The sequence below is a fragment of the Eupeodes corollae genome, chromosome 1 (assembly GCF_945859685.1).
Source record: "Eupeodes corollae chromosome 1, idEupCoro1.1, whole genome shotgun sequence".
Taxonomy (NCBI): Eukaryota; Metazoa; Arthropoda; class Insecta; order Diptera; family Syrphidae; genus Eupeodes; species Eupeodes corollae.
In genome coordinates this window covers 140,322,407-140,336,802 of record NC_079147.1, presented here as the reverse complement: position 1 = coordinate 140,336,802, position 14,396 = coordinate 140,322,407, and the positions used below count along the sequence as shown (strand labels likewise).

General features: G+C 32.2%; 1 protein-coding gene across 7 annotated transcripts in view; it reads right to left on the bottom strand.

Moving 5' to 3' along the window:
- LOC129938734 (uncharacterized protein CG43427) overlaps positions 1-14,396 on the bottom strand; it is a 145,279-nt gene that overhangs the window by 18,971 nt on the left and 111,912 nt on the right. For 3 of the 7 annotated variants that reach the window (XM_056046456.1, XM_056046455.1, XM_056046459.1), the window contains 3 exons: positions 8,307-8,449; positions 8,051-8,201; positions 4,173-7,909 (listed from right to left, as the gene is read on the bottom strand). In XM_056046456.1, the coding sequence (XP_055902431.1) occupies positions 4,433-7,909; positions 8,051-8,201; positions 8,307-8,449 (3,771 nt within the window). In that variant the 3' untranslated portion in view covers positions 4,173-4,432. Of the gene's footprint in view, positions 1-4,172; positions 7,910-8,050; positions 8,202-8,306; positions 8,450-8,564; positions 8,697-14,396 lie in introns of those variants that run through there. The other 4 variants (XM_056046460.1, XM_056046458.1, XM_056046457.1 and 1 more) reach the window with 3 other exon arrangements.

The following is a 14,396-nucleotide window of genomic DNA, read 5'->3' as shown; positions in this document are numbered from 1 at the left end:
GAATTTGTCAGCTCTGTTTAGTTAGAAAGAGGTTTAAAGTATGTTCTACTTCAATTCTAGTCCAATTTGGCATAAAGCTATACAACATGGCTTCTAGAGGGGAAAAAAATAAAATGCATTAGGCGCCAGTTATAGCTATCATTGGTTTTCATTACTGAAAACAAACATTGGAATTTTTTCGAGAGGTCGTTTATAGCGATCATTAAAAAATATCTTTCATTGAAAAAAAATATTCTGATTGAAAACCACCGTAAAATGTTTACTTGCAGAAATCTGTCATTAGAACTTTGTAAAATTGGAACACAAATCACTGGAACGATTCGTTTCACTTATGAAGATTAAAGTATCAGATGTTTCCGTCCGGAAAATAGAAAAATACATTTTTAGAGAAAAATAAATAATTTTGCAATTACACTTCTTATTCTTAAAAAAATCTTTGTGTGATTTCTAATCAAATCAGTATATAGCTTTCTTTTCTAATCAAAGGGAAACACCGACTTCAATGACAGCTTTTACTGGCCGGTTATTGCTATAAGTAAAATCCATCAGTAAAATTTGAAACAGGAGGAATCTGAAATATTTTACTGATGAGCGTTTATAGCAATTAGTAAATGTACGTCATTAACTGTTGTTTTCTTTCGATCATAACATCGAGCTTCGCGCCTCAGACAATTTTGCTGCTGTTGCTTTCATCAGTAAAATTTTAAATGATGTGATCGGAACAGTACAAAATTGGAACACCAGCAGTAAAACGAAATTGCAGTTTTTTTTTGGCTTTTGGCAGTCAGCTGTTCAGTAAAATGAAATTTCATCATTAAAAAAAATAAAATGGATTTATAAATTAAATAAAACTTTAAATGCTTTCTTTCTTTAAAAAAAAAATACTAGAATATAGGATTCATCTTGTTGCATCAATCTTTAGCTAGAAATAAATCTGTAACGTGTTCAAAAACTAAAAACAAAAATGTTGCTGATCGATTTTACTAATAGCTATAACCGGTCTCTTAGCTGGAGCCAAAATCTTTGAAATCTTTTAAATTATTGTGTTTGGTGATAGTTGAGAAATTGTACGTAAGTCGCATTGGTGCTGTTAAGATTTGGAAACACACAGATATTGAAAAAATTTGTATTGAATTTCAATATTTAATATTTAGAAGGTCAATCATAAAATTGACGGTTTTTTCACAAATCGACAACTGTCATACAAATTGTCTTCATCTATTTCACAGGGGTCGATTCGGATTAAGTAGAGCTTTCGTTTTCTGTTGGGTGGTAGCATTCCAACATCCAGCAAAATATTTATATACGCTTAAGGATTAAACATTTTAATTTTTGTTTTTTAATTTTAAAATAAAATGTATCGCAACGTAATTTTCTCAACTAGTTTGTTTATTTTGGTAACTTGTATATTTTAAAAACAGCTTAAACATAGGTTCCATCGTGTTTATTTTTAGACTCGTTCGTTCGTTTTCGCTTGTTTTAAAATAGGTTTAAATCACCTATGAAAACCATAAACTGAAGTTATTTTAAGACTATCTTAATTTATGAAGGAATTTTTTTTTAAATAAAATTCTTGATGATTTTCCAAATCTATTTCCTTTCTTCAATGTTCAGTTGAAATATTTATATTATTTTAAAACATTTTCGAAAAATCTTCATAAGTTGTTATAGATTAACTGTTTAACAAAAATCTGTCAAAAGTTTCAAACCATTTGTGGTAAAGCGATTTTTCAACAAAAAAAGGATTTAAACTGTATATAGAAGACAAAGCTTTGTAATTTGGAAAACTTTCATATAATTTATTTCTGAGAAAAACTTATTCTCCAAAAGGACAAACGTATAAAAATATTTAACTGAAACTTTTTCTACCACCATATCAGAAGTGCCTTTTTTAACAAACACGGAAAAATTATAAAAAATGATGACAAAAATGTAAACAAAGTTCAAAGCATATCTATGAATCAGCAGAATTGTAGGACGGTCGGCGTCATTGCTCCAACCTAATTCCAAATTATCCTACAGACAACTTATGCCAAGGTATTTTTTTATGGTTTCTGAAATCATTGTAGCCAAAACATTTTTAGATAGAGCAATTAAATTAAAAGATAAGTAAGGGTTTCAATAAAAAAACAGAATTGTCTGACAAGAATGTGAAAAGTTCTACAAAAAAAAATTAGAGTGCTGAACATTTGTGGCATAAAAACTTCCAAAAGCTTCAGGTTAAGGTAACAATGAAGCACGGTGTTGACAGTTTAATGGGTAGAGGCTACTTCGCTTGGCTAAACCTCAGAATAGAAGAAATAATGAAAAAAAAGAACAATATCTTTCTATTCTACGTGATAACTTGCCAACATTTATTGATAAAAGCGCTTATCTCACAGAAGAAGACATTTTTCAACTAGACGGAGATCCGAAACATATTTCAAAGGATTGGAGAATAATCTTTACAAAACATGAAGCCGCCGGTATAAAGTCCAGATCTGAATTCGATAGAAAACTTGTAGGCCATTCTAAGAAGACGCTTGGCATATTTCGCTGAACCTTGAATAAACTTGAGTACAGGAGTACAAGAATTGAAAACTTGCTTGAAAGTATTCTAAGGAGAGTGAGGACTGTCATAAAATACAAAGAGTTGTGGAATAAGCTCTAAAAAAGTAATTCAAGCCCAAGTATTAAAAAACTTGCTTTTTTAAATAAGTTTTACGAGTAGCTTCTAGCATTATATATACTTATTTTAGGATTATCTTTAAAGAAATTTTGAATTGAAGACCTGCTTTAAGAAATGCCTTGCGGCGCAGTGCTTGCGACTAAAATTCGTTTGTACAAGGATGACCTCGTGCTACCAACAGCACAACGCGAGTCGCAGCAGCTTATGAAACGAGTAAATATGTTACGAGAATATTGTTTGAAATTTAACCTTACGGTAAATCTTAGCAAATCAAAAGCAATGGTTTCGAAAAGGAACGGAGCGTTCGGCTGTAAGAGAGAAATGTTTTTTTTTTGAGGAGGATAACATCCAAACATTAAAAGAAAGATACCAATTCTTAGGTTTCACCATTACTAGCAACCTTAATATGGAAGGACACCATTTAAAGAAAACTATCTCCTTCGAAGAATTTGATTGGGACTGTTTGGCACAACGTTCATGAAAACAATGATCTTTTTTTTTCTCGCAACTTCTGAAGCAATAATGATATACTCTGCAAAATCCTGGGACTGGCGTCAATTTGAAACTGCACAAAAAACTCCTTATTAAAACTGAACTTTTACCACTGTACCTTTCGTATCTAAAAGTTAATTTTAACTTTATGAAACTAATGTTTAGATAAATTGAAACTAATGTTAGTAGGATTGCAGTCTCGATAGTAAAATTCTAGGACTTCGTGGTTTGAAGATTGGTTGAAGTTGCAGAGATTGGCAGAATGGAAACCATTTTTAAACAACCTTCTTGAAAAGCTACATTCGTAGCTTAGAAATGATTATGTGGGCTATATTAATATGTACTTTAAAAACGGAATCGAACGTTTCATTGAAAGCAAACGTTTTTGAAATCACTCATTTCGTCAACACGATTTCAATTTCAATATTCACTTCGAAAGCCAACTATGTATTTTGAAAAAAGCGATGTTAACCCATTTGAACGTCGAAATTCACCCATCTTAATTTAGTTCTATATTGGATTTTTCAAACGTTCTCTTTAGGTCGAAAGTTCGATTCGCTTCTTGTAATAAATGTCAATAGCTATTGTTCATACATTTTATACCGCATCATAACAACTTGATTTTTGATGATGGAATTATTTGGTAACACAATTGTAAATTGGTTCTTTTTTTTTGATAGTTTGTCAGTTTTGTAATTTCGTGGACATTCTTATATACTCAAACTTATTTAAAAATTTTAAAAATGATGACGCCTTTTAGAATTCATACATACAATACACACTTCTCAAGTACTCTACAGGTTTAATACACTTTTTATACTTTATGATAATGAAGAGCATATGAATAATAATAACTAATATAATATGATAATGGATGATAAATAATTTCAACTCTTAAGACATTTTTTGGAAAATATTTAAAATTTTATTTTATTGTAAAAATCCAAAATAAAAACAAAAATGGAAGAAAGAAAATATATAATAAAATTTCGAGGAAAAAAAAAACAACTAAAACTTTATATAGTTATATATTAACAATTAAAAATAAAATAAATAATGTATCTAAAAATAATTTAATTGTAAAACACATAACAATAAACTCTTAAAAGCACATAATATGTAAATCAAAAAACATTTTAAATTATGGATGACTAACTTTACGCAATATAATAATTTTTAAATTTAAGTTTTGATATGTTTTTAAAATTTTTGTTTTCTGAGTGTCGTCGCGTCGCTACTAAAAAGTTTCCTAATTTCACATGTATTTTGAATCTAAAGTTTAGCATCTTCTACAACTAGCTTTGAAATTTCTTCATCAAGAATTTCATTAATTTCATCGGTAATATTCAAATCCGAATCTGTTTGTTCTACAATAGCATCACTTGTAATTTTTTTAGTTATTTCAATATTAACACCATTATTATTTGAGGTTAGGTTAGGTGATGGTGATCGAGTGTCTTTATTTGGACTGCTACTTGTGCTATTAGGGGTGACAATTACATCAGAGGGCACATAAAACATCGAGTTGTCTACAGAAATAGGTTCGAATTCATCGGCTTGGGCGACAGCAGCCTCTGGTTTTGATTGAAAGTTTTTTTTTAGAAATTCAAAAATATTTTTAGGTTTCGAATTTTGGGTTGATTTGGTTTTATTTTTTGGAGATGCCGATGGCAGAGGAGGAGGTGCTGTTGTGGGCACAGCAGGTGGTACTTCTGCGTCATTGGTTGTGGTCACCTTAATTTTAGTTTCAACAACTTCTACTCTAGCTATCATAAAGTTGGGTTTTTCAGAATTTCGAGCACCGAGAACGGGACTGAGTGGTGGAGAAGTTGATATGTCTTCGCAGGTTTTCTTTAAGATATCTGCATTGGTCTTTTGAAGAGCCAATCCAGGAGTGGACGGAGTCAATGGTGTTGTAGCACTACAACAAGCGCTCTTATCTACCTCAATACATTCAGTTCGAACAAAATTCGGATCTGGCAAATCTTTAACATCGATTTTGAGACATGGTTTTTCACAAACAGGCTTTTTTTGTGCTAACGGCGGATCACGTCTGGCTGCTATGGGGGAACCCATTCTATTTGCTATTTCCATTAATGAAGATTTATTGGGGGTGGGGGATTCTGGAGCTGCTTTAAAGATAACAGTGATATCTGAGGATGGCGAACTATCACCAGCACTTGAGATACTATCACGCACTAAAGCCTGAGAAGGTTTAACAGATTCTTGTTTCAATTTATCTTCACAATCAACTGTGATACAAGGAGTTCGAATGAAATTCGGGTCAGGTAGGTCTTTGACGTCTAATTTAGAGCATGGTACTTCAACAGCAGATTCCTGCCGAATAAAACCATCAGAAGGATAAGAGTTTACTGCATTGGCAGATTTTACAAGCTGCGAATTGTTTCCATCGGAGGAGACAACAGAGCGTTCGGCTGCCAAAAATGATTGAAGGATATCCACACAACTGTCTAAAGGAAGTGGACTCATTGGTTCGGAAGTATTTTTCACAAGATTTCGGGGCAAAGGTATTGGTTTTGTTTCAAGAGGTTTTTGAGATTCATTGGGTTTAGAAATATCTTCAGGTTTGGTTTTAACTGAAGGTAATTTACCATCAATTGGTTTTTCTTCGATAACTATGGGCTCATAGTTAGTTTCAAGATCCTTAATAAAATCAGTTAAGGCAGATTGTTGAAATTTTTGTGATTGAACAACGTCCGAAGGACGAATTTCAGACAATTTTGGTAAGACTTCAGGTGATTTAGGCTTTTCGGGCATACTCTTAGAATTGAAAATCTCTACTCGACCGTTATTTTCTGAGTTAGAAACTTTTTTGAAGCCACGGTATGCACTTTGTTGAGGTATGTCAACATTTTCATAGATTGGTTGTTTACGTGAATTATCAGCCGATGGTGATGGAGTTCGAGTTGGTTGAGATGAAGAAGATAGTTGACTTTTAGCATTCAATGAAGTTTCTATTGGTTTTTTGATTATTTTTGGTTTCTCAGATGGTTGGGAACTAATTTGATTTGCCGCAGAAAGACTGTTTAGCTGCTCAATCTTTTCAGAAACTGATATGTATTTCGTTGGACTTTCAGAGCTGTCATCGGAGGGAGATTCAGTTATTAAAGGTATAGGAGAAGACTTTTGAGATTTATCAGCAACTGAAGCAATTTTTTGAGAATCAGAAGAAATTTTGTTTAGTTGTTGGACTTTAGAGGAAACTAAATTTTTGTATTTCGAAGGAGTTTCATTGTTGTCATGGGATGGCGAATAGTTCGATGAAGAAGAAGATTTACTTTGACTGTTATCGATATTTAATACCACATTTAAGTTGGATTCAGGAGCCGAAGTTGGACCAAAGCGACTATTCAAAGACGATTGCTTCGATATTAAACTAGAACCCGAAGTTTCAAGCTCAACCTCTACTTGATCTGACTTAACACTCTCTTTTATAACATCATCTTCATCATTAAATGCCAATTTAAACATTTTTAATAAATTTTGTGCATGATTCACTTCACAAACTTGATTATCATTTTTAGAATTGATAACAACTTTACTGCTACTTAACAAAGTTTTACCAACACCACCGCTACCACCAACAACATCATCATCATCATGATTATGATTATGATCATCAATAATAACAACTGGCTTATCCACCAAACTAACTACGGTTGGAGGGTTTACATTTTTTAACTGTAAAGAACTTACACTAGAATCAAATTCTCCTTGAAATTCATTATTGCTAGTAGCTGATGATGGTACCTTTTCCATATGTTTACTTGGAATCGGTGCTGTCATTGGTGCTACTGTAATATCGTCGTCATCTTCTTCGTCTTCGGTTGTTACTGGTTCTTGATCGATTTTCTCATCGGTTGTATTAATGCCACTATCATCAGATGGGGCCTTTTCAACTATGATATTATTACTTTCATCTTTGCTTGTTTCTAGCTGCCTTCGGGCCATGTCTTCATTCTTAAGCATCTCCAATTGATACTCATCTACCAGGACCACAGGTTTTTTGATAACTTCCTCTTTGGTAAGGGCATTTTGCAAACTTGAGAGTCGATCTTTCAGTGGCGGAACAGCTACCACTTCAGCAACGACTTTATTAATATTTGGCTTTGGATTTGCGGAATTATGTTGTTTTAAACATTGTAGGCGTTCTTTGATACTATACACTTCGCCAGGTAAAATTTCTGTCGTCGTCGCGTTCGCCGCTGTTGATTCCTCTGTATTGGATTCACTTGGTTTCTTTTCTAAGCTACAAAGGCGATCTTTAATCGATCGAACGTTTGTTAATTCTGTAGGTAAACGTTGTTTCTTTTCCATTTGTTCGTGGTTTTGATTGTTGGAGGAGGTAACTTTAGCTGCTTCTTGATTTTCAAAAAGTTCTCTCTTTTTGGATATGTCAATTTTGGGAAGATCTTCTTTTTTCACTGTATTTAGAACAGGTGGTGATTCTATGTCATTGTTGTGATCAATTAAATTGTTTGATTTTTTATCAATTTCTGACTTTTTATAGCTGCTAGCTGCCGATGCTTTCGAAACTCGGCTTTTATAATCTTCAATTGCTCCTTCGTATGTATATTCATATGGGTCTGGTGATGTTATAGGAGCTGTGGACGATGTTTCATAGCCACCGAGTGATGATGATATTCGATCTTGGTTATCTTGACAAGGCTGACAAGATTTGGACTCAATATCAAACGAGGAAAGGTGCTCCACTTCGGGAGGTTCACTCTAAAAGAAAATACAACTGTTTTGTTAATATGAAACCTTTCATTAATTTATATTACACAGGTTTTGCACAATTCAATCAACAATCCACGCCTATAATTTTCCTTAAACCTGTGCTTTTAAAATAATTATATGCTCACTCACCACAATACTGTGCACTTCACAATCTTCAGAGATACTACTCTTTCCACTGGCACTGCTTGTTCCAATGCCTAGGTCGCTTAAATCATTCGCCTCATCCTCGTTGTATGATGCCAGAGATTGAAGTTTCGGACGAGTTCGACCGCGTTCACCTCTTAAAATATTATAAAATATGTATTCAAAATTAAATCAATATAATATTTTTTATTTAATTTAAAACTATGTATGCATATTAAAATAAAAGTTATTAAGTTGTTACCGTTCCTCCATCATTTCAGAAAATGTTTTCGATTTTCGTCTCGTTCGGTCATGTTCCTCGAGCTCGAGCTTTTTCACTTCAACCACTCGTTCGATGATGTGCTCAACCCGTTTTCGTCTCGATGATTTCCAATTGTCCAAGTTCTAAAAATAAACGAATAGATCATAAAGTTATTTTTTAATTGTTTGTTTTTAAATATTACGTAGTATAATTTATTTAAAAAAAAATAAAAACTATGGGGGTGGTAGAAAAGCTTACAAATCTTGAATGACGAATATTATTAAGATTTATCTATGAATCTTGTTCTTGGTGTTCTTTTGTTTGTTTGATTTGTGTTTTCTAATTTTGTTAATGTCAACACTTTTTTTTAGTTAATTTGCTAATACAGCTGATTTTGTTAACATTGGCAAAGAAAAGTAAAACAAAAAATATATAAATAAAAGCTTTCATGACTACAATATTCTTGAACTTGACACGGTTTGAGATTTTTTCGAATATGTAAACAAATGGCGTCTGCTTATTGTATTATTTTTTGAGTTAACGCAAGGTTATTTATACATATGTAGATATAAAACAACTTAGAGTGCTGATGCTGAATCATAGTTTTGTTTTTTATTTACATGTTAACAGATTTGTCTATGTGAACTTAGTGGTCATGTTTTTTTTTGTTAATTTTAAACTTTGAAGATTAAACAAAATTGTTTTTCTTTTGCAGAGGTGATAATTGAAAGTTATCGACAAGTTGGTAAATGACTTAAGAAAATTTCGTTAAGTTTGGTGTTTGGATAAATAAATAAACTTAGTGACGTAACAGCTCGTAAAGAACGAGGGCTTAGATACTTACAACTCTCAACTTATTGATAAAGAACTTTTCATGACAAGAATTAGTCTTGAGGAATTTTTTAATTTCTTGCAAGAAGCAGTACTTGAGGTGGAGAAGGCAGTTATTGCTTATAGCATAATTGTCTGCTATTTCTAATTTGTTTGAATACCTTGTCTGCAGCATAATTTCTTTTAATTGTTCTGAGTTACATGTGAACCAAATCTACAATTACTAATTTATTACAATTCTCTACTTTCTGTTTGGATGCATTCAAAAAAACATTCAAAATGAGTTAAATTCATGTTACTGGTGACCCTCAGGGATCTGTTTTAAGTCCGTTAATGTTTGCCTTGTTTATAAACGATATAGAGAATCATATATGTAAGTTTCTTTTGGTGATATATTTGTAAAAATGTTATTATATCCTGAAGATCTTTTCATTTTTGCTGACAACCTAATGGCACTTCAGCTTCAAATAAATAAGTGTTTTGTGTTTTGTACAGGTCCTCGAGTTTCTGTCACACTGTGTTTTGGGATCTAAAAATTAATTTTGCATGATCAAAAATAATAATATTTAGGCACAAAACTCAGTGTGACAGAAACTCGAGGACCTGTACATTAGAAGGCATCTAAGTTTTCAATGAATTCAAATACCTAGGTTTCGTTATTTCGAGAATTTTGTAAGTGTTCATATATAAAACTAAAACTGGCAGTAGTCAGGACTCAATGGCGGATCCAGAGGGGGGGGGGGGGGGGGGGTCGTAGGGGTCATGACAAGTAAGTAAAGATTTGTTATTAATTTAACGACATTCACCAAAAAGTGGTTTGTTATCAATATAACTTGAATAATGCTTTAAATTATTTTCATAAAATTTGTTTCCAAGAAAAAGAGCAAAGATTCAGGTTTTTAAGAAGAAACCTTGAATAATTCCTGAAACTAGTCTTCAATTCCATCTTATTTTTTGTATGCACTTAAATAGTGAACATTGAAGTGATTTTCACTTGCGACACATAGGAACTATGTATATGGCAAGAATTGCATTTGTAAAAAAAGTGGGTCCCTCATTCCATCCGTCTGTCTATCTGTAAAGCATAAACCATTTTACCGATTGAAACTAAGCCGATTAGCTTAAGGCTTTTTTTTCATGTTTTAATACTAAAAATAACAGCAGTACCAATACAAATTTTTTGGTGTAAATTCGAAAATTAGAATACTTTCAGAAATGAACCGATAGATTTCTTTAGAACTTTAAGTAATTTTTTTTATAATTCGGCTTGATTTTTCAAGAAAAACATATTTTAGTATTGCTCCAGAAGGGTATCCCTCATAAGGCCGTTATTTTGTTTTCAAATTTTCTCAAGAACTTAATCAGATTTCAATAATTTTGTCTTTCAATGCAAGCTCTTCTCGATGGTCAAATTATCAATGGCATTTAAATTTGTCTGCAGGTATTGCAGCCGTGCAATCTTCAGTTAAATAAAACTTTTAAGGTCGTAACAAATTAAAGAAATCTACATTTTGAAGGGAATTTGCTTTGGATGTTCTAGAACTGAGATTTAATCAAGAATTTCAAGAATATAAATGTCAAAAAACAGCAAAAGTGCCACTTCTGTTAAACTAACGGCTAATTGAAAAACACAATGCACGTTTCATATCTATTAATATAAAAGCTTTGAATCTTTTGAGAACTGAAGAGATTCTAAAACGTGTAATTTGTGATTGCCAAGTTTGTTTTTATTTTAAATTCAGGGAAATTATGTACTTAAATGCAATTATTTCCCTAAATTCAAGAACCAAACATTTTTCTCTCTATAATTTTATGTTTTGTTGACCCCTTTGAGATGAAGCATCAGCCCAATCTACGAGTAAGCAGACTGGTAGCGATAGTAATAATAGTCTCCCGAGAATTGAGTCCGAAAAAAACTACGTAAAAAAAAAACAGAAAATTCTTGATACTAGATTCTTTCTCATTTTCTGGGGTTTTGAATTTTTTGTAGCGTTTTTCGCATTCATATAAATGGCAACAAAAAAAGAATATATTTTTTTTGGAAAAAAGCAAAAACTATTGTGTTTTCCTCTTAAATATGGCATATTTAGAAAACTGTTAAAATCTTGGAATGCTTTCATATAAAGAAAGTCTAAAAAATTAAATAGTTAGACTATACCTTGCGTTCTATATATAGCGTTCTAAAATAATTTAATAACTAAGATTGTTACTTTAGCCCTTGAAATGTGTACATTTAAGGTTAAGATGCACATTATGTTATTGAAATTTTGTTAGCCTTCTTTAAAGAACATTTTTAAGCGGTAAGTAAAAACTCGTCTATATGTTAAATGCGACTAAACAATGTGGTCACAAATTTGTTCTAGGCCTTTTGAGGACGAAAAATCCAAATTCAAAATGTTGAACGCCACAATAAACACCTGTTTCTACTATGGTAAAAAAGTCTTCGGCTATCAATGGATGGAGGATATTGAAAAAATCCAATTCAAATCCATTTCAAAAGAATATTCAATTACCCTCGAATACTCCAAGCTATGCTATCTACGTTGAGTCCGGTTTACAAGAATGTCTCTTTTTATTTTAGCAGCCGAATGGCGAAATGTTTTGTATTTGTTTCACATAAAAACAATAAGTAGAAGATTGAAATCGTCCTTCTGTTCTCTTTTTACATTATAATTTATAATTCCATTGTTAACTTCCCATAGGAAGCTATTGTAATCGGTCCGATTTGTCGAATTGAAAATTTTGGCATTACTCGACGTTTTAAGGCCCTTAGAGTCGAAACAAAAGATTTTTAGAGAGATGTCTGTGCGTGCGTGTGTACACTGTGCGTACGTTAGCGACGCGACGTTTTTTCGTCTTCCATTGCTTAAGAACCAGTAGATATATCGACTTCAAATAAATGTTGTTATACAGATAATAATGCAGAAAGGACTCTCAAAAAAATTGTGTGGGTGTTTTTTATTATAGCAATTTAAAAAAAAAGATGGACATTTTGGTTTACTCAAAATATCTGAGGAACCACTAACCAAGCTAATATATTTTTGTAAAAAATTCCAACTAAAGGTTGTCACCTCGAAAATTTTACGAACAAAAAATGATTTTTTTGCAATTAAGAATAACGTTTTTGACATCTGGTAAAATTATGAAAATAATCGAATAAACAGTTTTTTTTATAAAAAATAGAAACCTAAAAAACACATTACTAAAAGTTGGTAAAAAGTGATTCTTGACTCAATATCTTTTCAGAAATGTCAAATTATGGCTTTAAACTAACTTTGTCTTATAAAAAATATTGTTTTCAACATTTATTAACATTTTGAGAAAAATCGAACTGACAGTTTTTTTAACAAGAAATAAAAACCTAAGAAAATTACTAACAGTTCGTTAAAATTGATTTTCGACTCAAGTATCTTTTCAAAAATTTGAGATGTTGGCTTCAAATGAATTCGTTTTTTATAAAAAATATTGTTTTTAACATTCGGAAAAATTTTGCCCATTCAATCTAATAAATCCTAATCACTACATAATTTGTTACTTTTAACGTTACGTTAATTACCCCCGGATATCAAAAATTCTTAATCTTATCGTGGGTTGGAGCACTTATTGGATTTTTGATGCGTCAAATCCTCGGCGCATCGTCTCTAAGAGCGTGGACTCCTAGCGCCCCGGATTATTGGGTTGGCTCGCTTGGGGTCTAGGACGCTTTGGGTTATTGGGTTAGCTCGATTGGGGTTTTAGGACGCTGTTGGTTATGAGGGCTTGGCTTGCTTGGGTTTTATATCTTTTTAGGGGGTCTCAAATTTGAAATAGCCCCGGGCAACCATTTTCTTTAATCCGGGCCTGAATAGGTGCGTTAAAGCATTTTTGCTTTGTTTATTTTCACAAATTGTCCATTTTTGGACATGCTTGGATACTCGTTTTAAAAAAAAAAGGCAATTAGCATTTTTTTGTACTTCCTTTGTAAATTGCTAAAAATTTAGCAAATAGCTAACTAGTATAATTTGAAAACCTTTAACAATAGTTCATTTAAATTTTGTGCTATAGGCTCTTCAAATGTCAATCTCAAATCCCAAAGTTGAAATTATATTGGGTTTAAATTTAGATTTGAGTTAAAATTGCAAACTTAACGTAAGCATTAAACGAACGTTGGCCATATAAGAAAATTTAGCAAATAACCGACTGGGATCAGGCCGACTGCTTTAAAACAGCCCTTTCGTTAGACCTAAGTCTCCTTTTGTTCTGGTTAGAGCAGCATTTATAAAAAAGTCGAAATACCAACACAGATATAAGCAGATAGCAGCCAAGGGAGTACGGAACAGAGTTGTTTCGGATTCTTTTCAATTTCATCGCTTAATTTTGTTGACAACGTTGCAGGATCTAATAACCTCAACTTTTCGGGCGATTTCCAGACTATCTATCAGATCGCTTATATAAATGCTGAAGAGAATGAGCGGATTAATCGCTCCACGTTGAAGAGAATACAAAATAAGTGGTAGAATTATACATTGCCACTTTTGACAACAAACTTTCTATCTTTAAGCATATACTTGATTATGTCAAGTCTATTCAGTTTACCCCATTGGATTCGTCTACGGTATAAGTATTTCTAAAATTGTTTGATTGCTGTAATCTTTTGAGGGTCGTGCTTTGTAAACTTATATCTGAACAAGTAAAAATTGCATATTTTTTTCTTTTCAAATTCTTTATTTGGTTCGGCTCTCTATAAGTCCATAATATGTATTAATAAATACTTTAAAATTTTATTAATCAATTCCTAACAATAGCGTTGGAATTTTTCTTTTCTTCACCCCTGTTCCCATTCATGAACAATTTACAAAAATTCAAAATACTTGAATTGAACGATCAAGTACGTGCATTTTTTGCACTTGTACAATACTTATGCACTTTCGTGCAGTGTTACTTTATTAAGCTGATATAAGATAAATAAAATTAATCAAAAAGGTGGCGCAATAGTCATATCAGGGATGGACAGAACCTACAGTTTTATGCCGAATCCGACAGGAATTACTCTTGGATGATTTTTCGGTTTGAAAAAACTTTAGATGGCACAGCCATCAATCCACGGGTTTTACATAAATGAAGCATTAAGCTTATAAAAGCAGATTAAGTCCCTTATTACGAGGAGCTAATCGAACGTTCGACTTAAAGCGAACGTTTGAGAAATCCAATATAATAGCAAAATTAAGTTTGGTGAATTTATACGTAAATGGGTTAACATTTCTTTTTTCAAACAAGTTG